The sequence below is a fragment of the Gekko japonicus genome, unplaced genomic scaffold (genome assembly GCF_001447785.1).
Source record: "Gekko japonicus isolate JY-2015 unplaced genomic scaffold, Gekko_japonicus_V1.1 scaffold1099, whole genome shotgun sequence".
In the NCBI taxonomy this organism is placed as follows: Eukaryota; Metazoa; Chordata; class Lepidosauria; order Squamata; family Gekkonidae; genus Gekko; species Gekko japonicus.
In genome coordinates, this window is record NW_015174874.1 from 156,563 (window position 1) to 184,557 (window position 27,995).

A 27,995-nucleotide genomic window follows, 5' to 3' on the forward strand; every position below is an offset into this window, starting at 1 on the left:
ACTAGCATAGCTTGTGAAGGGTTAGGCAAAAATGTCTCTCCCTGATGTGCTAATATTGGGTTTGCAGGAATTTTTTAGGTGGGAGTGGGAGTGAAATGTGACTATCCCCCTGCCTGAAATGGTACAGCTCATTTTGCCCCCGAAGAATTCAACATTCTGCTGCATGTGCAGGCCAGGGCTGAGATCTGGCAGACCTCAGGGGTCTCATGTAGTCCAGGAGCTACCCACTGAGGCTGCTGCAGCTGATCTTCAGTGGGTTGCTTCTTTTTAAGCAGACGTCAGAGTGCAATGCAGGTGGAGTTTCTTGCCTGAGTAATGATAGATCCTTGCAATGATAGCTTCCCCTCCCTGCAAATGTTTGGAGGAGAAAGAGTCCTATCAGAAACAATTTGTATATGCATGGTCGTTGCTTGTGTCTGCAATTTGTAACTGAAGGTCTATGAATAAGCTAGGACAGCAGTCTCAGCCTCTCATATCTTACATCCCACCAAGTGCTCTGTCAACGAACCTGGGTCCCACCATGATAGAAACAAAAAGCCCATTTTTTACAGTTTTTTACAGTTTACAGGTATTTTCTTATATTTATCATTTCCTGTAAGTTTTAAGGAAATAAAAAATTGCAGCAGCACAGTGCCCTAGTTAGCAGGAAGCAGAAAGACACTGGATGGGCAGGGAGACTGGGGTGGCCCACCCACTAGGTGGCTCTAGGCAATTGCCTAGGGTACCAGAGAGGTGGGGAGGACCAGGGACATCAAAAGTGGGCAGCCTCCAGCCCCAGCAAAGCCAGCAGCTAGGAATCCACCTGCCTGCCAGTGCTGATCACAGCAGGAGAAAGTGTATACAGGAGAAATTGTATTGGAATCTGGGAGAGATGTGCAACACTCTAGGAATCCCCCAGATCTCTACTGTTCTTAAATTAGAGATTTTGGTGATTCCTAGAGTATCACTCAGACATGATGTCACGTCTGGGTTCAGCTACAATTGCTTCCACTTTTTCCCATCAATGATCAGCAGGCCTGGCACAGCTGAGTGGCTGGCTAGTGGCTTGTGGCATCCCCAAGTGTGAAGAGCCCTTGGGCTAGCCCCACAGTGGGAACAGGGAATTAGGAGAAACATTAAGTGTCCAATAGGCCAGAAAGTCACAGATGGATAATCCATGGCAGGTACAGCAGATTGAGGGGAAAAGGATTCTTAGTAACTGAGCCAGTTTGGTGTAGTGGTTAAGTGTGTGGACTCTAATCTGGGAGAACTGATTCCCCACTCCTCCACTTGTACCTACTGGATGACCTTGGGCAAGCCATAGTTCTCTCAGAGCTGCTCTCTCAAGGCCAGTTCTCTCAGAGCTCTCCCAGCCCCACCTACCTCACAAGGTGTCTGTTGTGAGGAAGGGAAAGGAGTTTGTAAGCCGCTCTGAGACTCCCGAGTGAAGGGCGGGGTATAAATCCAATCTCTCCCCCCCCCCGGGATAATCAACCCTGGGATCATCAGTGGTATACATACTTCTGGTTGGAAAACACAGATGACTGAGCTTTTTATGGTGGGGTGACCACTCTGTTTTTTTAGTGATCTGGAACAGTAATCCATGGAAGTTGTTTCCTGTAGATGCAGCCGTCCTAAATAACGTTGCTCACACTTTTGGCCTGATGGACACTGTCAAGAGAGTGCTGGACAACCGGAAGAACCAGACTGATCAAGGAGAAGAGCAATTTCTTTATACTCTTGCAGGTAGGATTGAAGCCTTGGGAAGGAACCATTTTGCAAGGGGAAAGAACGTACTCGCGAAACATTGCAGATGCACAGCATTCTGGATCAACAAGGATGTAAATTTCATTTCATTTACAGATATACACATTTTGTTTAATATAGCAACCATTTAAACTATCAAAATTCTATCATTTAAACATCCACATGCTAACAAAAACCTACCTTGCCCAGATACATATTCGTGCATATTGGGTTGGGTCCTATAACTCTCTGCTACTAAAGCTGGATTCTGTGACCCTCTTCCTCTTTCCTTCAACAGGGGAAGAGTTTCTGCAACAATTAATAACTTTTTTTCTTGAAAGAAAAGGCTGTTTTTGTTGAAGGAATTCTTTCTGTGTTGGAGGAAGACTTGGTGGAAGGGTGTCACTGGATCCAACCTGTCAGCTCTACTGCTGATGTTTTATTTAATTCATTTGTACCCTGCCTTTCTCCCTCATGGGGACCCAAAGTGGTTTACATTGTTCTGCTCTCCTCCATTTTGTCCTCACAACAACCCTGTAAGGTAGGTTAGGTTGAGAGAATGTGACTGGTCCAAAGTCACCCAGCAGACTTCCATGGTACAAGTGAGGATTTGAACACGGGGGTCCCCCAGATACTACTCCGACACTCCTAACCACTACACCACACCACTCCTAACCACTACACCACTACACCACACTGGTTCTCAGGGCTAAGATAAAATTGCTAAGAAATGTTAACTTGCTAACGTGTTCTTTTTTATATATATAAATCCCCGGAGGGATATTTTTTTATTTTGCAAATACTACAAAAACTTCAAAGAAATATTAGGGAAGGGACTACAACTAAGGATAAAGGAAAGCAAACCACACTAAACTAAGACCCCAAGAGGAGGAGATCTTTTCACTGTTAGTAAAAATGTTAGTACAATTAGTTTTAGTATCACAATATACTTGTAGAGTTCTTTCTTATAACAATTCGCTATTAATATGTTATTTTGTTAGTTGTTATGAGAGAAGTCTCTGATCATCTTCTTATTCTTCGCTTCAAAAGGCTATCTTCCAAGTCCTTCTGCCTTTACTTCAGCTTTCTGTCTCTAAAATCGTATACCACTCTAGCTGGTCCTGCACCCTTTTCTGCTGCAGAATCCTCTTCCGTTCCCGAGGTAGCAGAGTCACTAGACTTCGTTTCTTCCTCTTTGGACTCCAGCTGACGTCTCAAAGATTCTTTGGCTTTAAAAGTGGAGTCTATCTTCTCTCTTCTATCATTGATCTTAAAGATGACACCCTCCGGAACCGCCCACCTGTACGATATCCCATTAGTTTTAAGAAAAGAAATTAAGTCCTTGTAATTTTAGCTCTTTCGTCTAATTTCAAATGGAATGTCCTTTAAGGTTTTAATGGTTACATTTCCAATTTTCAGTGGAGTTGTTGAAGTTGCTTTTAAAATGGCATCTCTGGTTTGTCTTCTTACAAACCTGACCACTATTTCTCCAGGTAGGTTATTTTTTTAAATGTAATTGGAGTATGCCCTATAGGCTGACTCCATTTCGTTTACCAGTTCATCCGCTGTTAAACCTATTACTGGAGTGATAATCTCACCAAGCACCCTCTTCAAGTCTTGCCGATCCATTTCAGGAACCCCCTGAAACCTGAGAATCATGTTCGCTTTTTCCATCTGTAGCTGCAGATGGAAGCTGCCCAGCCATCATTTCACCAGGGTTCTGTCCTTCTGTCCCGAGGACTTTATCCAAGTATTTTTTCTGTCCGCCCAGGGGAGGGGGATCCAGGACCAGTGTTCCGTCTAAGCTGAGCTAGTGTGAGCTAGCTCACAGTTTGTTAGCCTCCAGCTCACACATTTTTGTCTTAGCTCAGGAAGGATGGCTCCAGAGCAAACTAATTTATGCAGTAGCTAAATCTCTCGCTCACAACTTTAATGCCAGTAGCTCACAAAGTAGAATTTTTGCTCACGAGACTCCATAGCTTAGAGGGAACATTGTCCAGGACACACACACCCCAAATCCACGCAAGCCTTTTGATGCCTCTGGGGGGGGCAGGAATGAGGCTTGGAAGAAAGGAAGGGAAGGTGGGAGGGAGGGAGGGAGGGAAGGAAGGAAGGAAAGACCTGCCAGGGCTTCTCTTCTCACTTTCTTGGCCAGCAATGGTGGGGACTCCAGGCTGACTAGGCTGTCTGTTTCCTCCCTCTCAGCAGGGCCATAAGTCTTCCCCACAAGGCTCCAAGTCTTCCCCAACTGGTAGCTCCAGCTATGAGTCCTCCATCCCGCCGCGCTTGGTGTCGCCCAGTACTGAAAGCCAGAGCATGGCAGCCACTAACTTGTCTCCAGCAGTAGCATGGACCACTCAAGTGGGGGCGTTGCAGTTTCGAGAAGGGGCACAGCCCCCACCCCACCCGTGCCTAGTTTTGGGCCTGGTGTGAGCTGGGGGTATATATCCATTCTGCTCCTATAGAGCAGAATGGGAGATCTCTTGTTGGCAGCCAGAGCTGCCTATCAAACTTTGGAGGGCCACCCGTGGTGTTTCCAGTGCTGTAGAAGGACTGAAGAAGTCCATCCCCCCATTGCCTGGTCAATTGATTCACTGGCGCCAGCATGTCTGGCCCACGAACAGCTCCACAAACCTCTGTGATAAATGGTTCAGTTCATGGGGTGGCTCATGGGAGATGCCGTTACACAAACAGGCTCACGAACCACAAACTGTGCCCAGTTCATGACGAATTTTGGTTCATAATTTGGTTCATGCCCATCCCTACTCTGAACCACACAGAACAGCTCTACTGGACAATTGCATGCAGATGCAGTGGTGGTGGAGAAGTGCCATCACCATCATGGAATAGGCTCTAATATAAGTTCTATGCTGTGTTTGGTCAGTCTTGCTTTGGGGTTTCAGCCCGTGATGCTGTAGCCATCACCCTTCCTGTTTCATTGCCATCAGTCCTTCTGTGAACCAGGGTGACTGCTTGGCTTTTCCTGGGGGAAAGGGTGCTTAGGGGCAATTGTGTCAACAGCCTGTGCCATTTCCCATTAAGGTCTGTTTGTCTGCATCCCGTAGGATGGTCAGTGACTTCAGCGGGCACAAACTGTGGCTACCAATGTTCCCTCTAAGCTGTGGAGTCCTGTGAGCAAAAAGTCTACTCTGTGAGCTACTGGCATGAAATTTGTGAGTGAGCAATTTGGCTACTGCATAAATTAGTTGGCTCTGGAGTCATCCTTCCTGAGCGAAGACAAAAATCTGTGAGCTGGAGGCTGAAAAACTGTGAGCTAGCTCACACTAACTCAGCTTAGAGGGAACACTGGTGGCTACTGGCATCAGACTTGGACCCCTTTGCTGCTGCTTTGTACACCTGAGTCTGGTGTACATCTGAACATGAGTCTTGCTAGGAATCCTTTATAACCCGCCTTAATTTCTGTAGCAGAAGAATGCATTAATAAATAGTGAGGAAAAATGAGATCACAGGCATAGCAGCCTGGAGTGCTTTAACCAGCATCTTTCTGGGCTTTGTTTTTCTTTCCCCCCCTCTCGCTGGTATATTACTCCCACCCCCCACCCCCCTTTGGTCTCTGTGAGAGTCACAGTTGTCTGCAGAAACAGGCTGTTCCATCCACCTTCTCTTTTTGTGGGAGCAGTAGAAATGGCTGAAAATACTTTTCCCTGCCAAGAAGCTGCCAGCGTGAAAACATATAGTTCCCTCCACCTATCTTTGCATTTGGGGAAGTCCCTACATTTGACTGAGTGCTGCATTTTCCCCCCCTCACAGACCTGGAACGCCAGCTGGAGGAGCAGAAGAAGCTTGCCAGAGATCAGAAGACAAAATCACAGACAGTTCAGAACGTCGTCCTGATGCCCATCAGCGCCCCAAAACCTCATAAGAGGCCCCGGCTGCAGCGTCCTGCCTCAGCCACAGTCCTGAGTTCCTCTGCCTCGATCCAGCAGCCTCAATTCACCGTTATTTCGCCCATCACCATTGCGCCCATGGGGCAACCATTCTCTGTCAGCAACATTCCCATGGCAACCATCAGCCAGGGCTCCAGCCCTGTGACTGTCCACACTTTGCCATCTGGCTCGCAGCTCCTTCGGTATGCCACCGTGGTCACTTCTTCCAAGACTGGCTCATCGGATACCGTGACGCTTCACCCGTCCTCCAGCCTGGCCCTGCTGAGTTCAGCTGCCATACAGGACAATGGTACACTTGCAAACATGGCTACCATGGTGAATCCTGTGGAACTGGTGGCCATGGATTCTGGACTCACCTCCACCATTCAGGCTGTCGAGGGCACCTCGGAGGATGGGCAGCCCATCATAGAAATAGACCCAGCCCCCGACCCAGAAGCCGAGACAGAGGAATCTGGGGCCAAAGCTGTGATTCTGGGGGCAGAAATAAGGACTGAGGAGAAAGTGGTGGCTGAGGTTGATGAACACCAACACCAGGTCCATAATGTAGAGATTGTGGTCTTGGAGGACTAGTTGGGATGGCAAATATTGTCTTGGTTGATTGTTCATCTGTCTCTCTCAATTTCTCTCTCTCAATTTCTCTCTCTCAATTTCTCTCTCTCAATTTCTCTCTCTCAATTTCTCTCTCTCAATTTCTCTCTCTCAATTTCTCTCTCTCTCTCTCTCTCTCTCTCTCTCTCTCTCTCTCAAAACAACCTTCCACCCAGGTAAGTTTTCATGGATAATGTAATTTTTAACTAGTCATGTTCACTTGGAAGACAGCAGGCCCTCATCTGTACAAACCAAACCATTAATGAAGGGAAGGGAGAGAAGGGAATTCTTCCTAAGCCGCCCAGAAAGACAGAAAGCAAGCCATTGCTGTTGTCGAGAGCACATTTCTAAGAGAAAGGCTGCACCCCTGTGTTCAAAAGAACTTTTTGTTTTTTTGGCCTGGATTGTTTTCTCTTAGGAATCGATCTTGCCAGTTACTGGAAACTGATCTGACTGCTGAATTTTAGGGGAACCAGGCTCTGTGTGTGTTTCCTGGACCCCCCATGAACGCCAGCAAAGGACTTTCTTACTGATATATTATGCCGGGATTTTACTTTGTGTGCGAGAGAGAAAAGAAAGAAACCTCCTGATTGATTCTAGACATCACTTCTCTCAGTGTGGAGTGTATTTTATTTTTACTTGTTGCTGTCCTTCAGATCTTTTCAGCTTACCCATACAACTGTTGTTCAGTGACCCATTCTCAGCTCTCCCTTTCCAAGCCTTTCCCCGGGGATTCTTCTTTTCCATCGTCACTGTTACAAGACCCTGAAAACTCACTAAAGCCTTGCACACATACACACAGAAAAGACCTGGGGAAGGGCGGGATAAAGGAACAAGGCACAGAGTCTAAACACCACCTGCCCTTTGACATCCTGGATGTATCAAGTCTGAGTTATGTTGTTGCATGCTGGGAGAGGGAGACTTGGCAGGCTGAGTGCATCTGCTGTTTACTTTGCACGCCAGGAATTGTACCAAGCTTACTAGCTCTCTATATATGTATATATAGAGCTAGCACATATAGGAGAGTGTGGGTTTTTTTTTTCCTTTAAAAAATTGTCTGCAGAATTCTGATTGGCACATCAGTTTGGCAAGGTGACTACCTGGTCATCCTTCGCATAGGCTGGAGGGTTTATTTTCCCCTTTAAGGGAAGGGTGAGGAGTGAAGAAGGGATCCCCCCCCCCAGTTAATTTGTTAACATCTGGAGAGTGAGAATCTGCTTTATCTGAAATATTTAAAGTTAGCAGGAAGAAGAGACTTTGGGGAGCATGGGGAGAGTGCTGTTTGGCTATTTTTTTCATTAAAAGGGTTTTTTTTTAATACCATGAAAATAATTATTGTATTGTTTATGGCTAGAAATCATTCTTGGAATCTGTTATACCCACATACCTAGTCCATTTCTCTCAACTCCAGGGAAGTTCCTGATCACAATTTTAAGTTGTAGCTTAAGATTTGACTAGTTTTCTGGGGGGGGGGGGGGGAATCCATACACAAGACCAACCAACCATGCAGCAAACAACACAAAACAGAATGTGGTGTCATAATCTTGATGCATGCTGCGTCAACTGCAAACTTGTCCATGTGTAGCAATATCCAAAAAAGGGGGATCCGAGGGTAGAGATCAAGGCAAGAGAAGTGTGGGTAGACATGACATAAGACACAACAGAATGTATATGTTTATTACATGTTGCATCATGCCATTACTTCAAATCTCATAGGTGTGGTTTCGGACACTTTGGTGCTTGAGGTTTAAAAAAACCCCAGTGACTTAATCCCCACCGCCCCAACAATTTAACATGGGCACAGTCCACTGGGAATACTGTCCTCATGCACAGTTTTTGGTTATTTCAGTGTGACTGGTAGAGAACATCCTTCTACCCCAGGGATCGGACCTGTCAGCCTGACATCTTCAGTGGTGCCCAAATGCACCATTTGACTTGTCTGGTGGAGCTTCCTCCGGTTGGAGTAAGTGACCTGAGAGGCTTCCTGGCTGAATCTGAGTTCAGCAAGGATTTAAACGAGGGATGCTAAACATTTAACCAATAAAATATTTATTTTATTTATTAATTTAAAACATTTATTACTCACCTTTCTTCCTTACAGAGCTCAAGGTCACTTACAATATAAAATACATAAAATAGAATACCTAAAAATGCATTTAAAAAAATTTTAAACCACAACTTAGGATTGCTCGCCTTTAAAAGATACATTTACTGTTTATATATCGCTTTAAACAGTAAAGAAAGCCAAAAGGTTTTGAGAAAAGTGGGTATAAACAAATCTGTTTGTTAAGAAGCAATAAGATATAAATTTAAATGAACAAAATCAAAGTAGATATAATGTATAAAACACTATATGTGTAAAACAGAAGACCATATGCCTTTCAACAGTCTTAAGCAGTGGTCCATTGTAACAATTCAGTGTATGCCAATGTCAAAGAATGTGCAAACATACGGGATCTTGTAACCTCAAGAAATCCTTTATGTGACACCCATAAAATAAAATTTCAAAACCGCCAGTAAGCCTATAGCTGCCAGCTTGAAACAAATACATCCAAAATCCCTTTTATAAAGTAATTAACTTTATCAAAATTAAATACATTCACTTAATTTTTCAGTGGAAGTACTCACTGAGTTGCTGTAACCCACTATAAAAATATTTTAACATTGCTTCCCACTGGTTAATAACAGGACCCATCTTCAAAATTGCCAAGCAGTCAAAAAAGCCTAGGCAAAAGCCATTGGAAAGCATTGTCAAGAATAGGTAGTGTGGGCAAGTTAAAACAAGATCCCAGTGCAGAACAGGTTGAAAAACTGTCCAGAGATACCTGTGCATTCCAGGATCATCTGTGCCTGTATCTAGTACTGGCCTTCGTGTTCGTGGTCTGTGAACAAAGATGACACCAGAGCACATATGTGGCAGAATTGATAATACGTATGAATAAGTATGCGGCTGGTTGAGTTCTTAAGGTTTAAGGATAACATTATTGATAGTTCAAACCACTACTTTTTAAAGGGAGATTGACTTCCTAGTTGAAACCTGGGTTTTCCTGTGTCCAAGCCACATATTCTAGCTGCAGAATCATAATGGTTCTTGAGAGCCTAAATTTCAGGTCTTTTCTCACTTTGAGGAAGTCAGTACTCAAGGTATACTTTGTCAGGGATTCAGTACTGTCTGCTCTGACTGGGAGCAAGCAGTTCTCCATGGTCTCAGGTACAGGTCTTTCACATCACCACTTTTCTACCTGGTCCATTAAACTGGATATTCCAGGGATTAAACCTTCTGCAAGCAAAGCAGATATTCCACCACTAAATCACAGACCTACACCACCATGCTACACCATGGCAGTGTTCCCTCTAAGCTGAGTCAATGTGAGCTAGCTCACAGTCTTTTGGCCTCCGGCTCACACATTTTTGTCTTAGCTCAGGAAGGATGGCTCCAGAGCCAACTAATTTATGCAGCAGCCAAATCGCTCACTCACAACTTTAATGCCAGTCGCTCACAAAGTAGAATTTCTGCTCACAAGACTCCACAGCTTAGAGGGAACATTGCACCACGGTCCTACCTATGTAGGACAAGCAAGCCCAGCAGAGGTAGCCTATCTAATCTCAGTAATGTATGTACTTCAGCACTCAGATGTCACCCACTGTTGAATACACACATAAATGGCTGCCACCTCCGATCTGTGCCTCTGCTTTTTGCAGGTGGAACCACACACAACTTCGGCATATGAGCATCTTCTACAGGCTGCCTCATGCATTGCATTTTTAGCTAAATGTGACAAACATGTTTGTCCAACCAGCCAGCAGTAGATCACCCAAGTAATGGGATTTTTGGATGTGAAAGTGTGGGTCTTGCCTAAAATTTCCACTCATGCAAAGGTGGTGATTTCTGGCAATTTCCCTTTCTGTATCAAATCTTCAGTCCTCCTACCCCAGCTATTCCCCATCCCCCAGAAGCAGCATTTCAGGCTGCAGGGGGAGGTAAGGAAGTTCTAGTCCTTGAGAGTGTTGAAACATATTTTAAACCAGAATGGTTTGCAGTAATGCTATTTTGGGAGGCTTTGGTGTGTGTGTTTTTAAAAATGGGGTTGCTAATTTTTGCTGGTAGATGACAAACTGTTGAGCAGTGTGTTTCTCACTCTACATACAGAGCAAGGATCCCCTTGTATGAGATAATGTCTAGTTCTGCCCAGGCTAATGCTGTTCAAGCAAATGGGTTGGATCCAGTGATCTGCAGACACAAGAAAATCCACCCCCCCCCCCGGCGTTCGGACCCCAAGAAAAGGTCATTTTGACCCATTGCAGCCTACTGACCTCTGTGGCTATTGGTCTGGGAGTAAACTTCCCTGGGGTAAGAAGGGACTGCTGGAGGAGGAGTATGCAGGAACTGTGACCCCCCCAGCTCCTTCCAATGATGGATTGTTAGATCCAACCCATTGTATTGGACTTACTTTGAGAAACTTGGAGCATTCAAGGTCTGCCCCTCAGGTCTGGTGACTCATGAGAAATTAAATAATTCCATTTTAAATAATACTGTTGACAGAACTGCCATTGCTCTGTTATCATCACAAATGGGAGTTGACTCATGGTCTCACTTGGACAATTGATCTATTGGTTCAATAACTCTGGTAATCAGAATGGCGTTCATGTTATCAATGCAGTTAATTTCAGGAGTTTGGAGGACCTTTTCCTGGAGACATAATTTTCTCCATGTTCCTTCAGCAGAGAGGCTTACGAAATTCTCTGATTCGGAGCTTCGGCCAACAGCAAGTATTCCTCAACAAGAGGGCCCCCCCCCCCCAATTTCATAATGGAACTTTAGGTGGTCAGAGTGCATTATTCAAAACTTAGTATAAAATTACTTTGACAAATCAAGGTGCCTTTGAAATATGAAGTGGATAGCATAAGGACACAGTTCACAAGGGTCTTAAATATAAATCACCTTTATTGATGCTGTAGGGATTCTGGGGGTTTTGAGAGAGGGTAGTGGGTAAGATGAGTCGGATTCGACCCCTAGAGTCGGATTCGACTGGCTTTCAAGCAAGGGAAACCTTTAGTGGGTACTACCATAAAATGCATGCCATGGAGGACAGGGCAAATAACAAAATGGCTGCTATACAAGTGTCTGGGTGTGGCCCCTCACCTGGCCTCCACCCCAACTGGCAGCCCTGGACCCATTGCATTTACTCTGTCCTGTGGAGGAAGAGCCTTCGCGGAGGGAGCTAGGGACATAGTTGCGCCAAGGCTCTGCCTTACTGCTGGGTCCCATGCCAATTGGGAAGTGCAGGAGTTGGCACTCACAAGAGCCAGCTCCTGCAACAACTGCTAGTCACATTCTGATGACATCATCAGCCAACAACCAAGAGCCAGTAGCCTACTCAAACCACAATGGAATTTCTGGCAGCCGGCCGGAGCTCTCAGTTAAAGACTAATGACAGGTACGTGGACAAAGGAAAAGGCAAACTGACTCCCACTGGCTGGGCCAGGCTAAAGGATGAGGTAGGATTGAACCAGGTTAAAGAGTTCAGGCCAGGGCAGAGAATAAAAAGAGGGCTCCCAAAGCAGACCAGGGAGGAATGAGGATGCTGTTAAGGCTGAGCCACCCCCCAACACACCCATGGTCCCTCTAAGCTGTGCAGTCTTGTGAGCAAAAATTCTACTAGCATTAATGTTGTGAGTGAGTGATTTGACTACTGAATAAATTAGTTTGCTGTGGAGCCATCCTTCCTGAGCAAAGACAAAAATGTGTGAGCCGGAGGCTAAAAAACTGTGAGCTAGCTCACACTAACTCAGCTTAGAGGGAACACTGCCCCCCGCCATGGCAGAGGGTGGCAGAAGTGAACGAGCAGCAGGGCTTGCTCACAGCAGGGGGCATCCAATCACAAAATGTTGGGTGGTTCCACAGACTTGTAAGGTTCCAGGCTAAGCATCATTCTGTGATGGAGACAGCTGCTTCCAAAAGGTGATCCCTGCAGACCCAAGATGATATTTCCTGGGATCTTCTGAAGCTTGTCATACTCCAAGGAGCTACAGGATTAGCTCTGTTTTGTGGAATAAATGCTGTTTGATTTCAGGTTTCAAATAATTAAAAAGTTTGTTAGCTATATGCCAAGCCCAGCAACATAAGAAAATCTGTATCTATGGCCAAGCCACTGGCCCACAACTGTGATGTTTCTGCTTGGTATGAACTCAATAGTTGCTAGCCAGTAGGGACTGACCCCCAACTCCCTTTTTGTTCTGTTCCAGGCCCTTTGAATTTTATTTCCAAGATTCAAGTAACAAGCAGGTACCAGGAAACACATTGGCAGGCATCACATTTGGGATTACTGACTCTGACTCATATCTCTCTAGCGCAAGTGAGGCTGTTCAAACCTTGGTAGCTGAGGGGTAAGAGAGGCTACAGAATGATGACAGGGAATGTGTTTCCTATTAATCAAATTAAACTTATATAAAGTTTTTATACCCCACCTTTATTTCCATGGACTCAAGGTAGCAAATTGGGGATGAAAATGTATGTGCAACCAGATCAAATGATGATGCAATCTGAGGGATGCTACTTAACAAAAGTTTTAATAAAGATGAGATTTAATTAACCATGGATGATTCAATTACTGCATGAGAAGATAATTTTTATTCCGTTTTTAAAGATGTTGTATACCCATTTAAAATAATGGACTCCTATAGCAGGGCTATTTTTGGGCAGGAACGCACAGGAACGGAGTTCCGGCTGGCTCCCAAGTTTGCCACGCCCAGCAGGAACTCATTACCATAATAGGCCACACCCAACAGCAGAAACTCATTAGGATTGGCTACATTAGGGGTGTGTGGCCTAACATGCAAAGGAGTTCCTGCTACAAAAAAGCCGTGCGTTTTGACAACAAACAAGGTAAACAGAATAAGAAGCAAAAGGTGGGTGTGGCTGGATGAGCACACTCCTGGTAACATGGAGGTGTGGCCTAATATGCCAATGAGTTGCACTGTCAGAGGTGTGGCCTAATATGCTAATGAGTTCCTGCTGTTGGGTGTGGCCTATTATGCTAATGAGTTCCTGCTGGGCTTTTTCTACAAAAAAAGGCCTGCTTAACTGCATTATCTCAAGAACTGGGCTGAGGTAAATAATATTTTAGGGAGAGCAATTTACTGCAGGGTAGGCTTTTTGACAAAACTGCTTCATTTTTGTCCACACGCAGGAGCAGCTAGACTGGCACAGTCAGGGGTCTCAATGGATGGATAAGAAAGTAGTGCCAGGAGGCACTGGAAAACCAGAAACCTGTACAAAAGAGAAGGGCTTCACTTGAACCAAAAGGGAACCAGGCTCATGGCAATTAACATCAAAAGGTGGCATAGCAGTTTTCAAAATAATCCCAGGGTGAAAGCTAACAGGAGCTGGGGGGGCCTCTGGTTCAAGACAAGTCATTCCAAAGGGATGATTGCATAAACAGGGTAATATTGATGTGAGCATGATAGAACTTGTCAGTGAGGGTACGATGGTGAATGAGGAGCATGTATGGCTACTAAGGGATCAAAGGGTGGCTGCAGAGGGAAACACATTATAGGTGTCTATATGCTAATGCTAGGAAGTCTCCAAGCCAAGGTAGGGGAGCTGGAGTGCTTGGTGCTCAGTGACAATTTAGATATAACGTATCTCAGAAACATGGTGGAACAGGAAAAATCTATGGATACGGTTATTCCTGGTTATAAGCTCTATGGGCAGGACAGGGAAAGAGGGGTTGGGGGAGGGGTTGCGTTGTACATCAAAGGGCATAGAAACAAGTTAGAAAACATCAGGGGAATCCTGATCACCCACTAATATGTAATGGTTGGTGAGTTCTGTTTAAGTGAATTTGAAGAAGTGTGCACGCACACAAAAGCTTATACCCAGAATAAAACTTTGTTGGTCTTAAAGGTACCACTGGACTCAAACTTTGTTCTAACTCCCAAACAGAAACAATATGGGTGGGAATACTGGGGTCTAAAGGTTACTTAAAAGTGGGGGGTGCACTATCACCCACTTGATCAAATCCTTGAGGCTGATCTTGAGATGGAGAAGGAAATAAGGGAGGTGACTAAAGCAGATAATGTTGTACTGGGAGACTTCTACTACGCTTACATTGATTGGGTAAACATGTGCTTGCGTCATATTGTAAAATGAAATTCCTAGACATCATAAATGACTGTGCACTGAAACAGTTGGTCACACAGCCAACTGGAAGGGTAGTGATCTTGGACTTAGTTCTGAGCAGGGCTCAAGACCTGGTGAGAGATGCAGAGGTTGTTGCATATCACATCCTGCCTCTATCTTTGGGGCTGCCCTGCCCATCACTGTCACAGTGGTGGCCTAGCTCCCCCTTCCAGGAGGCTGACCAAGGTCTCAGACACATCTGGGAAGGGTAGTTACTTCACTGGTCCTCCACTTGGACTGGCTGGGTTCTCCCTTCTCTCTTGCTGTCTGTGCCATCTGAGCCCCCAGCCGACTCCTCCCCAACCTGCCAGGCTTGGCCTAATTGGTGGTTTGGTTAGAAGATAAGGATGTGAACTGTGTTGCTTTGTTGCCATGGTGATTTGACTAGACTGGAAACTGAGTGTGCTAAAAAAGAACACTGTTTGCTTTCTGTTTCCCTGCTTGTTAGAGAGACTCTGGCTTTTGGATTTTAATTTGATGATGGTGTCTACCAGAAGGGAGGGCTCTATTGAACAAACCCCTGAAAAGCCAATTACACCTGAATTGCTTCAGAAATTATTTGATCAGATGAGTAATAAAATAAACAAAAGTCTTGTAAAAATGAAAGATGAAAGTACAGATTAAAAAGTGGAATGCTCCATAAAGCAAAGTTCGTTAATAATAAAGTGGAAGCTTTGGAAACTAAAATAGAAATTACAGATAAACAGAAAAAGAATTAGATAACATGGCCCTACTGGAGCGGAGGGAGAAAGAATTGAGTCTAAAATTTAGATCAATTCCAGAGGCCTCAGATGAAATTATTAAAGAAAAGATGATCAAAGCATTGGCAAGAAGAAGATACAGATTCTGAAACTGACAAAGTGTACAGAATAAACACTAGATTTGCCAGTTTGAGAAAGGTCCCAAGGGACACTTTGGTGCACTTTGTCAGGAAGAAGGCAAGAGATCAGGTTTTGCAACTGCATTTTAATACAAGATTAAGGATAGACAATATAATTATACTGAAAGAAATACCTATCAGAATTTTACATAAAATAATATTTCCTAACTGAAGAACTGAGACAGAAAAAGATACCATTTTGTTGGGATAAATTGTTTCTTACTTTCAAACAGCAGAGATTCAGATTGAATTCTGTCCAAAAGGCAAGAGAATTTCTAGAAATATTTAAAAGAGTTTGAAGAGATGCAAACAGAGACCCAAAAAGAGGCTACACAAGCCCCATTACAGGTGCAATAGGAATTGGAAAAGGAAAGGGTACTGAAGTTGATGATGCAACGCAGTGTTCCCTCTACGCTGAGTTAGTGTGAGCTAACTCAGTTTTTTAGCCTCCAGCTCACACGTTTGTCTTAGCTCAGGAAGGATGGCTTCAGAGCAAACTAATTTATGCAGTAACCAAATTGCTCGCTCACAATTTTAATGCCAGTAGCTCACAAAATAGAATTTTTGCTCACAAGACTCCACATTTAGAGGAAGCATCGATGGCCACCTCTATTGGGCTAAATTAAGGGTTTAATTATGGATTACAAGTGTTTAACATGCACCTGTAGGGGGGTTCATGGTGTGTTTAACATGGAATATAAATGGAGCAAATGCTCCTCAAAAGAGGGAAAATATTTTATTATTTGAAAAAATTAAAACAAGATATTGCGTGTCTACAAGAGACTCATATTAGAATAAAAGCATATAAATATTTGGTCTATAAAGCTTTGGACAAAGAATTTATTTTGGCTGACGTTAAAAAGAAAAATGGAGTTGTATTATTCATTAGTAAAGGTAAAGGTTCCCTTGCTTGAAAGCCAGTTGAATCTGACTCTAGGGTTACGGTGCTCATCTCTGTTTCAAAGCCGAAGAGCCAGGTCTGTCCGAAGACGTTTCCGTGGTCATGTGGCTGGCATGACTAAACACCAAGGCGCACGGAACGCTGTTATTATTTATTAACCCCCAATTAAAACCAGATTTGGTACTGGTAGATAAACATGGTAATTTGTGGTGGTAGAAACCAACATACTTAAGACTTTGGTTCTGGGACTGTATGCACTAAAAGAAGACAAAGGGATTTTCAACAAACATCTTATGGATAAGTTAATAGGTCTCCCCTATGAAAGTTGATGTTTGATAGGAGACTGGGATGGAGTGATCTCACCACAAATTGATAGATACTTCAGGGAAAAATATTGAAATTACACAAGGTAAACTGCTAAAAACATTTTTTGATTTGATGGACAATTTGGGATTGGTTGATATACAGGGACAGAAAAATGGTAGTTTAAAAGAGTATACCGTACTTGGGGGTGTGGCGACACCGTGGAAGATGGCAGTCGCATGAAATGAGAGCTCTGAACCCCTTGTTCTAATCTCCCATATATAAAAGCCAAATGGTGGAGGCACTTCTCTAGAACATTCCACACCCTCTGGAATTGGTTGGCGCCCTAGTGTGTCACTCAGAATCTGTGCCTATCCACTGGCTGCATTGCTTGAGTCTCCCCTCCAACATTCTAAACAGTTTGCTGTTCCCCTCCCCCCCATAGCCAGTCAGAACACAGAGGTTATTTGCATATGCAGCCTCATTGGCCTTTGCCTCGGAACACAGAGGTTGTTTGCATATGCGACTTGATTGGCTTTTGCCTCTAACATTCTAAACAGTTTGCTGTTCTGAGGTAAAATGTGTCCAATCTCCAGGTGAGGGCTGGAGATCACTCAAAATTACAACTGCTCTCCAGATGGCAGAGATCAGTTCCCCTGGAGAAAATGGTGGGCTCTGTATCCTTATATGCTGCTGAGGTGGCCCCCGTATGACAGCCAATGTGACATAGCAGTCAGGGCTTCAGAGCACGGGAGAGGCTGCAGGTGTGTGGGAGGTGGAAAGCTGAAGAGTGAGGGGGAAATAAAGGTAGGTTGATGATTGGCTGGGAAAGAGATAGGGTTACCAACTCCAGGTGGGAAATTTCTGGAGATATGAGGGATGGAGCCTGGAGAGGGTGAGGTTTCAGGAGGTGTGGGACCTTGGACAGGTACAAAGCCACAGACTCCGCCCTCCAAACCAACCATTCCCTTCTGGGGAACCATTGTTGCCAATCTCCAGGTGAGGGCTGGAGATCACTCAAAATTACAACTAGGTAGCAGAGATCAGTTCCTCTGGAGAAAATGGTGGACTCAGTGTCATTATACCCTGCTGGTTGCCACAGCAAACTGACACTGAGTGTCTAAGGCCGGGGCACCCGCCCAGAGTCTCTTTCTAGAGGCCGTTGTATTTATTTCCACAATGTCCCTTTTTCCTAGTTCTATATAAAACCAACGTCCAAATCTAAATCGCGACCTCCCAGGTATGGGAAAAAACCATGGGTCACAAGCAGTGACTAATAAAACCAACCAGATGTCCGCAAAAGACTTCTTTTTGCAAAAAAAAAAATAGACCAGAGCAGAAGTCCCTCAGAGTGGGAAACGAAAAAATGGCGGCAGAAAGCTCGTCACCACAAACACAAGTACAAACTTCAGCAAATATAGACTTGCCCACTCTATTGGCAAACTTGGAAAAAAGTTTACAGACAGCATGCAGGTCACGATACGACTTCTCTGCAGCCAGTAAGAGAGCAACTAGTGGACATTCAGACAGCCCTAATTAAAACAGCCGGCAACGCAGAGTCTAGTTTAAATATGGGCCTCATGCTTAAAAATGATGTTAAAGAACTGCAGGAAAAGGAAATAAACTATAGAGAACGTTTATTAATGATAGAAACGCAAATCCGACACCTAAATTTTAAATTTCGGGGGATCCCGGGGGGCGAGGAAGGCAATACAGACTTAATTTGTTTTACCTCATCATGGCTGGCATTAATCTTCAAATTAGAAGAAGGAGTGGCGCCCACCATTTTGTCTACATATAGAATAAGCCCCATGAATGCCCAGAAACGATGTGGGCCGAGAGATATCTTAATAAAGTTTGCCGAGGAGAGGACCAGACAATAAATTTTAAAGGAAGCAGCGGCTAAAGGCTCTTTAAATTATAAGAATTATCAAGTACAAGTGTACCCAGAATTACCTCAAGAGGCCTTAAAGATCAGGCGATCCCTGAAGCCCACGACTTCCCGCCTAAAGCAAGAAAATGTCCGATATCGCTGGATGCCCTCAGGAAACTTTCTTGTCAATTTCCAAGGAAAAACTCTACAGGCATTTGGTGAGGACTCAGGCTATGAACTATTGGAGGCACTAAAACTCTTGGAGCCGATGGACGTCAGCAAGCACTCAGGCATCACTCCCCAGACTCCCTGGAGAAAAGTAATAAAATGCTGCCGAGGGACTCCTTCTATCCTTCACCTCCGCCTGTCCTGAAGCCGGCAGATCGAAATGCTCCACTGCTTGCAAGTAGATCGTCGTAAATAGATCAAGAAACCCTTATGGTCGCAGATAAATCAGTTTGTAGAGTGGTATCGCTTTTATTAGGTGTTAGAAATTGTTGGTTTTTATGCGTCGTTTTATGAAGAAGAGGGGGGGGGGTTCTGAGTCCAGTTGTTCTGTGTTTAAAGAGACCACTGCTGGTTCCCAGAAGGGGAAGGTTGGTGTTCGGCGGAGACGGTCCAGGGTTTGTTATTGTTTTTTTATAATTCATTTTCTACTTTGGTTGCATTTACCTGAATATCTCTTAGTGTAGTGTTTTTTAGACATATAGGGTTCAGTCACCAGCTACTAACTGACGCATCTTGAAGCCTAACATAAGAAGTTACCTAAGCGGACGGAGCTTGGGTCCTTCAGGCTTCTTGGGCATTGTAATAGACAACAACTGCTTCAGAGTTTATAGCAGCCTCTATAGCCATCTAGTGGCTAGATTTGATAACGCAAGGGTAGAATTTCTGCATAATAGGCTGAGTTGCCGTGGTTCTTTCATATATATATATATATATATATTTAAAACTTGATCTAAAACTTGATCTATATTTTAAAAGTGAATCAATTGATACATTCTTACAGTATATTAATTCATTGCTTGAAGTTACTTGATTTAAATATCTGATCTGCTTTGAAATCTTGATAAGTGTGTATCCAATCCAATTATGCTTGAATATTCTAGTGTATAAATTGCATTAATCAAGTGCAAAGCTGATATTTTATATATAAATTAATTAATTGTTACATTTTACAGTAAATTGATTTGCTGATTAAAAGTAATCTATTCCAATATTTGATAGCTTTTTAAACAGTTGCACATTTATATATAATCAAATACTGCTAACTTGATTCATTGTTTTATCATACTGATTAATTGCATAGTTGATTTTGCATTTAAAATATTTTAGAGTGAAAAGCTAGTTAAAATATTGATATTTGATTGTTGATCAGGATTGAACATATTCTTGACACATTAATAACACAATAAGAGTTGCTCAGACCATTTATTCTCTGATTAGTGTTGATAATACTTCTTTACATATTGTTTTTAAAAGATTCTGACACCTGCCACATTTGACATTTTTCACACTTAGCAATATGGCGTCTCTCAAGGTACATTCTGTTAACATTAGGGGAATTAATAACGTTGTCAAGAAAAAGAGGGTTGCACAATACATCAGAAAAACAGATCCCAACATTCTGTTTCTTCAAGAAACACACGTGAGATCAGCAGTACACCCGATTTTAAAGTCTGCATGGTTTCCACATCAATATCTAGCCCCAGGGTCTTCAAAGGCGAGGGGAGTGTCCATTATTATGGTGAAACGTGTAAACTTTGTCTTGAAAGAGAAGGAAATAGACCCAGTGAGCCGATTCATATTCATTAAACGCTCCATGAGTGGGGTCATGAGGTCGTTTGCCTCAATTTATGCCCCAAACTCTGTGCAAATTCCTTTCCTACAGAAAACTCTGACTAAACTGAAGAAGTTCCAGGAAGATCATCTAATAATCGGAGGAGACCTCACCTACATATACCCCCAAGAGCACTTCAGTCCGGGGCGCAACATCGCCTGGTGGTTCCAGGCCCCCGGAACGCAAGGCTCGCTGCGACTAGGGCCAGGTCCTTTTCGGGGGCAGCCCCTACCTGGTGGAACGAGCTCCCGGAGGAGATCAGGGCCCTGCGGGACCTTATGTAGTTCCGCAGGGCCTGCAAGATGGAGCTCTTCTGCCAAACTTTCACATAGGGGCCACCACTACCACCACCACCAATTATGTGGACAACATCAGGGTTAAGGATGGCCCAGGAAGATCTGCCACAATTTTGTGTGATTGATATTATCGGACTTATTTGCTTGGGATCAGCTATAGGACAACATCCCCAGAGAACTGTTTTTACCATCATTGTATATATTCGGGGACCATCCTGCTTTCAATTGAGTATCATTGTTGTTTGTGATTGTTATTAATGTTTTTTATTCTATTAATGCTTTTATCCTGTTTTATATGGGCTTTGCCCCTTGTAAGCCGACCTGAGCTCGTTTCACGGGGAGGGCGGGGTAAAAATCCCAATAAATAAATAAATAAATATATACATAATCGACTCTCAGCTGGACTGTTCAAATGCAAAACTTAAGAAACAAAATACAAAACAGAACCCAGCTGGCTCAACTGATCGATAATTTTGAGCTTCTTGACATATGGAGACTCTGTCATCCTTTGGAAAGAGACTACTCCTACTATTCTGCGAGACATGAAGTCTTTACCCGCGTTGACTACATCTTGATCTCATCTACATTAAAACCTTTCATACAATCAGCCAACAACGGTTTGCAGCATCTAACGGATCACGCCTGTTTGAATTGCAATATTTCGGGAAACACAAATGAAACCACAGACAAAAAATGGAGTATGGACACCTCGATTTTATTTCACACCCACATAAAGGAAAAACTGGAGGACATTGATCAATTCCTGGAGATACACAGGGACTCAGAGGTAGACCCGGCGATCCAGTGGGACGCCATGAAGGCAGTCATAGTTATACGGGGTTCTGGATGAAATAAATAAAATAACATCAGAGCAAATCCCACTGGATCCGGCCATACTACTTTTGAACTCAACACATACCATAGATGACAGAGAAGTTCATATCTCTGAACTAGCTGCCACTTTGATCGCCACGGTGCAGCTCATCATTGCAGCCTCTTGGAAATCCAAGGCATCTCCATCCCTGGACCAGTGGCGGAACAAATGTTGGGATCACTATGTGATGGACAAAATAGCGGACACAAGTGAAACACACACACATAGGCATAAAGGGTCACAATCTAGGTTTGTACGAAAATGGTATGCTCTGATAATATACTTTACAGAAACTAATATTCTGCCAGCAAATCAGGGATACACTGAATGGATGCACTTATAAGTTGATAGTTATTTCTGAGGTCTGAGCACTCTATTGAACAGCATTTCAAACTAGTGTTAAAGTACTTTGTAACACTTATGTATCACTCATAGGGTAATTAAAAACTTTATGGATTGGACACACTGTAAGTTGAAAATATAAATATCTGTAATGTCACTGATAAACATTTTTTTTTGGTTCATACATGTTAACTCTTATGTATTCTTGACTAATTACTTAATAAAAAACTTATTAAATTGTAAAAAAAATATACTTATTTCTCAGATAGACATAGATCTTTTTCAAGAATAGATATGGTTTGGCTCTCTAGAGATTTAAGTACTAAGGCTGTTAAAGTAGAGATTTTACCAAAGACTTTTCAGATCACAATCCTGTAAGCCTGGTTGTTAAAAGAAAAGCTAATACTTTTAGATGGAGATTAAATGAAGCACGTGTAATAGAAATTGTTGAGAACTGTAAGAAAAAGTAAAAAGTAAAAAGAATTCTTTGAAATTAATTTGAACAAAGGCACTGATCTGAGAATGGTTTGGGGTGTAAGTAAAGATTTTATTTGATACAATTTAGGAAGAAGAGAAAAGAAAAATTACAAAATATTTTGGATGAGATTAAAAGAAAAGATAATGAATTTAAAAAGTCCCCAAGGAATATAATTATTTCTCAGCAAATAATTTTTTTACATCAACAGTTTCTATGTTAAAAATAAGAGAAATGGAAATAAAATCAATTTATGTAAAACAGAAATTTTGAATTTGCAAATAAACTTGGAAAATGGTTGGCGTATAAACTGAGAAAAGAAAGAGAAAATAAAATTATATTGAAAATATAAGGAGATACAATATTAACAGACACTATGGATCTTTAAAACACATTTCATAAGTATTATTCCAGTTTATATAAAGGATAGGATGTGTCATTGGCGAAAACAGATAAATATCTCAGAAAACAAAATCTACCTAAGATTACAGAGGAACAAAGACAAATTATGAATGGACCCATAAGAATAAGAAAAGTGTTAGAAGCTATAAAAAATTAAAAAAGGAAAAGTTCCTGGACCAGGTTTATATGGTTTGTATTATAAGTGCTTTGAGGACGAAATCTCACAACCTTTACAAAATACAATGAACTCCATCTTACAGGGAGGAAATATACCAGAGACACGGAAAGAGGCTAATATAATACTAATACCGAAAGACGGACAAGATTTGACTTTGATAAGAAATAATAGACCAATATCATTATTAAATAATGACTCTAAGTTGTTTACAATGATTTTAGCTAAAAGAGTGAAACTAATTTTGCAAGAATTTATCCATGGAGCCTGTGACAAAATGGCTGCCAGACAGAGGCAGCAGTGTATTTTAAAATGGATGCCAGCCTGGTAGTCCTTAGTACTCCTTCAGTACTCCTTTTACCCCTTGGTCATCCAAGGGCCCCACTGCCTCCATGGCTGGTTTCCTGCTTCTAATGCAGGGATCATTTCCTGTGGGAGCACACAGGAGAAGAGCTCCGGCAGTAAGGAGCCCAGAGGGCGGGCACATGCAACAAGCCCTGCCCCCTGCTCCCAGCAGCCCTCAGTTGGGCCACAAGGAGCAAGAAGCAGCCAGGTAAGTTGCAGCCAGGTAAGTTGCAGAGCACCCCCCCCGGCCCGCCTTCAGGTACAAGCTCTCCCTCCTCTGTGAGGACAGATCTGCACATCCCCCCCCCAATAGCTAGCAATCCAAAACAGTCCAGTGGAGCCTGAGTGATAGGTGTTGCCTCCTAACACACTTCTGGTGATGCCAGGGGGTGTGGCATATACAAATAAGTTATGCTAATAAGTTATGCTAATGAGCTCCTGCACCTCTTTTCCTACAAAATGACCCCTGTTCTAATGTATTTGAAGAAAATTTTATTGTTGGTCTTTATGTTTTTTGCTATATGGTACTCATATTCCCTTTTTGCCTGCCTGATCACAGACTTGCATTTTATTTGTCACAGCCTGTGTTCCCTTTTATCAACCTCACTGAGACTAGCTTTCCACCACTTAAAGGAATCCTCCTTACCTTTTACAGCTTCCATTACTTTGTTTGTTAACCATGCAGGCCTTTTTCTATACCTATTTGTGCCTTTCCTAATATATTTATTTCTGAGCTTCTAGGATTGTAGTTTTAAATAGTCTCCAAGCTTCCCCAACGTTTTTGACCCTTTCTACTTTTCCTTTCAGTTTCCTCCTCACATGTCCCCTCATTTCAGAGAAGTTACCCCTTTTAAAGTTAAAAGTGGTTGTGTTGGTCTTTCTGGGCAACTCCCTATTTATACAAATGTTGAACTCAATAACATTATGGTCACTGTTCCCAAGCGGTGCAATCACTTTTACATCTCTCACCAGGTCTTGGGTGTTACTTAGGACCAAATCCAGGATCGTCACTCCCCTGGTAGATTCTGTGACCATCTGCTCCATAGCACACTCATTAAGAGTGTCTAGAAACTCAATCTTTTCCCTGACTTGAACACATATTGACCCAATCAATATGTGGGTAGTTAAATCATCTATTATGACACAGTTATTTTGTCTGGCCACTATCTTTAATTCATTCATCCTTTTATAATCCTCCTCTCTCTTTTGATCTGGTGGGTGATAACAAACTCCCAGCGTTAAGCTTCCTTATGGGCACACTATTTCAACCCATAGCATTTCCAGAAGCGAGTGTGATTCTCTTACTCACTCAGTCTTACTGGACTGTATACCCCCTGTGACATACAGAGCCACCCCACCTCCAACCCTTCCCCCCCATACTTCCGATATTATTTATAACCAGGAATCACCGTATCCCACTGATTTTCCTCATCTCACCAAGTTTCTGAAATACCCACAATATCTATTTCCCCCCCAATATCAAGCATTCCAACTCCCCGATTTTACCTCTGAGACTTCTAGCATTTGTATATAAACATCTATAATTTCCCATGCATGTTAAGCCGCAAACTTCCTCTTGCTGCCTCGAGACCTTGCCAGGCTGTCCATATCATTAGCCAGTCTCAGTGGTCAATTCTAATCCATTTCCTTGTAGAAAAGTAACAGCTACCCCTTCATCTCTTTGAGATGAGCCATCCTGAACCAGAGACTTTTAATCTCCTGTTGGCTTCCCCCCAATATTCAGTTTAAAAAGTGCTCTGCCACCTTTTTGATTTTAAGCGCCAGAAGCCCGGTTCCTTTTCGGGACAAGTGGAGATTGTCTCTTTTGTACAAAAAGCATCCCAGTGCCTAACAAACTTGAACCCTTCCTCCCTACACCATTGTCTCATTCACACATTGAGACTCCTGATCTGTGCCTGTCTCTCCGGCCCTGCGCGTGGAACAGGTAGCACTTCTGAGAAGGCTATCTTGGAGGTCCTGGCCTTGAGTCTCCTGCATAGCAGCCTAAATTTTTCCTCCAGGACCTCACGACTGCATTTCCCCACATCATTGGTGCCAACATGTACCACGACCACTGGCTCCTCCCCAGCATGATCTACCAGCCCATCTAGAAACACCAACTACCAAGAGCCCCCCTGCCTCCCTGCACAGGGATGGTTCCTTGGTGCGAAAGGATACCTGTTCACCAGCTGAAGAAGAGGTCCCTTCTGAGGGCACATTCCCCTTCTCCTCAGTATGGTGCCCTGTTTCCTCTCGACCCTCATGCTCCCTGACAGCGGCAGGGCTGCCATTTTCAGAGTAGGGCATATCTAACAAGTCCCCGAGAGTCTTCTCCACGCACCTGACTGCCTCAGCTTCTCCAGGTCAGCCGCCTTCTCCTCAAGGGTGCAGGTTCGTTCCCTGAGAACCAGGAGCTCCTTGCACCGAGCACACACCCAAGACTTCTGTCCAGTGGGCAGATAGTCATACATGTGATACTCTGTGCAAAACACTGGATAGCCCCCAACCCTCTGCTGGCATTCTGCCTTCATAATTGCCTTGCCACTCACTCTCAGTCCACATGGCAGAGAGTTCCGTGCTGCGTGCCCTAACTACTGAGTTGTAAGATGTCCCGGGAGAATTATTTGTATGAGGGTGGAGGCCAGATAGGGTGCTGGGGAGGGAGGTGATTGGCTGAGCCTGTAATCTACATCCTGATCTCCTCCAAGCCTAATGTGTGAGGCTACAGTAGTGGGGGACGACTTGAGTGCTTTCAACCCCCACCCCCGCCCAGGATTGCTCTGTGTGAGTAGAAACCTATTTATGTAATTTCTATACTGCTTAATGTATCATGTGAATAGTTAAGCTATGCTTTAGTTCTTTCTGAAGCTATCCTTCAGTTCTTTCAGTTCAGACTTCTAAAATCCTAATGCATTGGTAATTGGATGTCTAATTTTTGTTAACTGTCCTGACTCACTATGTGTAATCTGCCTTGAGTTCCTGAGACAAGTAACATAAATAAAAAATACCTTTAAAATTGACTTTCATGAAGTCCCAGAAAAAGTTGTTTAATTTGACCATATTAGCCGTAGACTGCAGTTCTAAATATACTAGGGAGTAAGTCCCATTGAACTCAATGGGATTTACTTCTGAAGTATACATGCAGCAGCAAAGGTACTTTTCTGCCCCCCCCCCCCGAAAAAGAGAGGCTTTACAATCTATGCAGAATGTCTCCATTGATATCAATAGGTTTAGAGTGGAGTAAGTCTGTATTGGGCACATGTCTGGGGAAAGAGACCGGCAACAGCCAGGAAGGTTCAAAGCAAAATCCAAGCACAAAAGCCATAGAATATCTTTGATCAGTATCAACCAAAATGATGTAGAACAATGTGCAAACTTTTGAGGTTTCCAGAGCTCTTTATCAGAACAGATGTTTAAAACACATTTTAAAGCATCTGATGAAATGAGCTCCTAAACACAATTTTTTATGCTGGAATAAATTTTGTAGTCTTTAAAGTGCCATTGTACTTTTCTTTAATTGTTAATACAGCAATCTCTAAGAATGATTGTCAGGTATGTTCAGTTCCTTTATTGAGAGAGCCAGTTTGGTGTAGTGGTTAGGAATGTGGACTCTAATCTGGGAGAACCAGGTTTTGAGTCCCCACTCCTCCACATACAGCAGCTCGTGTGACCTTGGGTCAGTCATAAATTCTCTCATGAGCAGTTTCGAGAGAGCTCTCTCAGCCCCACCTACCTCACAGGCTGTCAGTTGTCGGGAGGGGAAGGGAAAGGAGATTGTAAAGCACTCTGAGACTCCTTTGGGTAGTGAAGGGCGGGGTATAAATCCAATCTCTTCTCTTCTTTATGGAAGGGTTATTTCTGAATGGGTAGTCAATTCTGTAGCAACAAAATAAAACGCTGAAACAAGTTATAAGTGTCTACACTTCCACTGAAAGGAGCCCACTGGCGCCTTAAAGACTAACATAACCTTAAAGACTAACAAAATATATTCTAGCGTAAACCTTCATGAGAGAACACTCACTTCCTTAAAAGCACTGAAGAGCACATTCCTAGTAGAAATTTTTATAATGTTTGTTATGTAGTGGGTGGTCGCCCGTACAAACGATAGACTCCGTAGTGGTGCATAGCACGCTTTATTCAGTACACAACAAGAAGAAAGAACAAACGGCCGGCAGGCCAACTATATACAAACCTGGGGACACCCCCCTGGTCACCATTGGTGGGTTTGAATCTCCCGCCATGGTTCCCATTGGTTCCCCAGTGTAGGGCTAGGATCCTAGTCCCCATTGTTGTCCAGGACTGAAGCTCAGGTGTGTGTGCTGACCTCAGGTGGCGGTCAGTGGACACAACATCCCTCCCCCCATAGTCCGAACCCTCCCCTATGAGACATAGTCTTTAAGGTACGCTGGGGCCCGTCGCACCCTCGCGGATTGTCTGGGGGCCGGAGCTGGGGCCTCCGGGGTTCGGACCTCCGGGGCAGAAGTCTGAGGTGGTGCTGGGGCCTCTGCGGCTACTGGTTCGGGCTCTGGGGACCCCGCATCCGCTGCCGGGGGCTGGTTATCCTGGTGTGAGTCCTCTGGTGCGGGCAGGGTTTGTTCTGGACCCTCGTTAGGACCCTCTTCTAGCTCTGCCCGCTGCTCCGGTACCTCTGCTGGCATGTGATCAGGCAGCATTCGCCGCCGGAGCTGGTCGATGTGCCGCCTGAGGCCCTGGCCGCACTCTGTGGACCCCTCGTACATGACGGTGCCCGTTGGTCTGATGATGCGGCCCGCGAGCCACTTTGGGCCCCTGCCAAAGTTCTGGGCAAAGACGGGTTCCCCAGGGAAGAACCCTCGTGGCGCTTCCCTCTGCTCGGTGGGTTTCCACTGGCCCGGAGCCCGATCAGG

At 43.7% G+C, this 27,995-nt stretch overlaps 1 protein-coding gene and 1 long non-coding RNA gene across 3 annotated transcripts in view; one reads left to right on the forward strand and one right to left on the reverse strand.

Annotated features, from left to right (window-relative positions):
- The window catches only part of GMEB1 (glucocorticoid modulatory element binding protein 1), a 31,991-nt gene extending 25,691 nt beyond the window's left edge, over positions 1-6,300 (forward strand). For both annotated transcript variants that reach the window (XM_015424836.1, XM_015424835.1), the window contains exons 9-10: positions 1,603-1,725; positions 5,497-6,300. In XM_015424836.1, the coding sequence (XP_015280322.1) occupies positions 1,603-1,725; positions 5,497-6,203 (830 nt within the window). In that variant the 3' untranslated portion in view covers positions 6,204-6,300. The remainder of the gene's footprint in view (positions 1-1,602; positions 1,726-5,496) is intronic.
- Positions 6,301-21,244: 14,944 nt separating this feature from the next.
- The window catches only part of LOC107121835, a 10,990-nt gene continuing 4,239 nt past the window's right edge, over positions 21,245-27,995 (reverse strand). Inside the window, exons 2-3 of the long non-coding RNA XR_001482878.1 lie at positions 21,416-21,550; positions 21,245-21,338 (exon numbers count right to left, since the gene is read on the reverse strand). This is a non-coding gene — a long non-coding RNA (uncharacterized LOC107121835). The remainder of the gene's footprint in view (positions 21,339-21,415; positions 21,551-27,995) is intronic.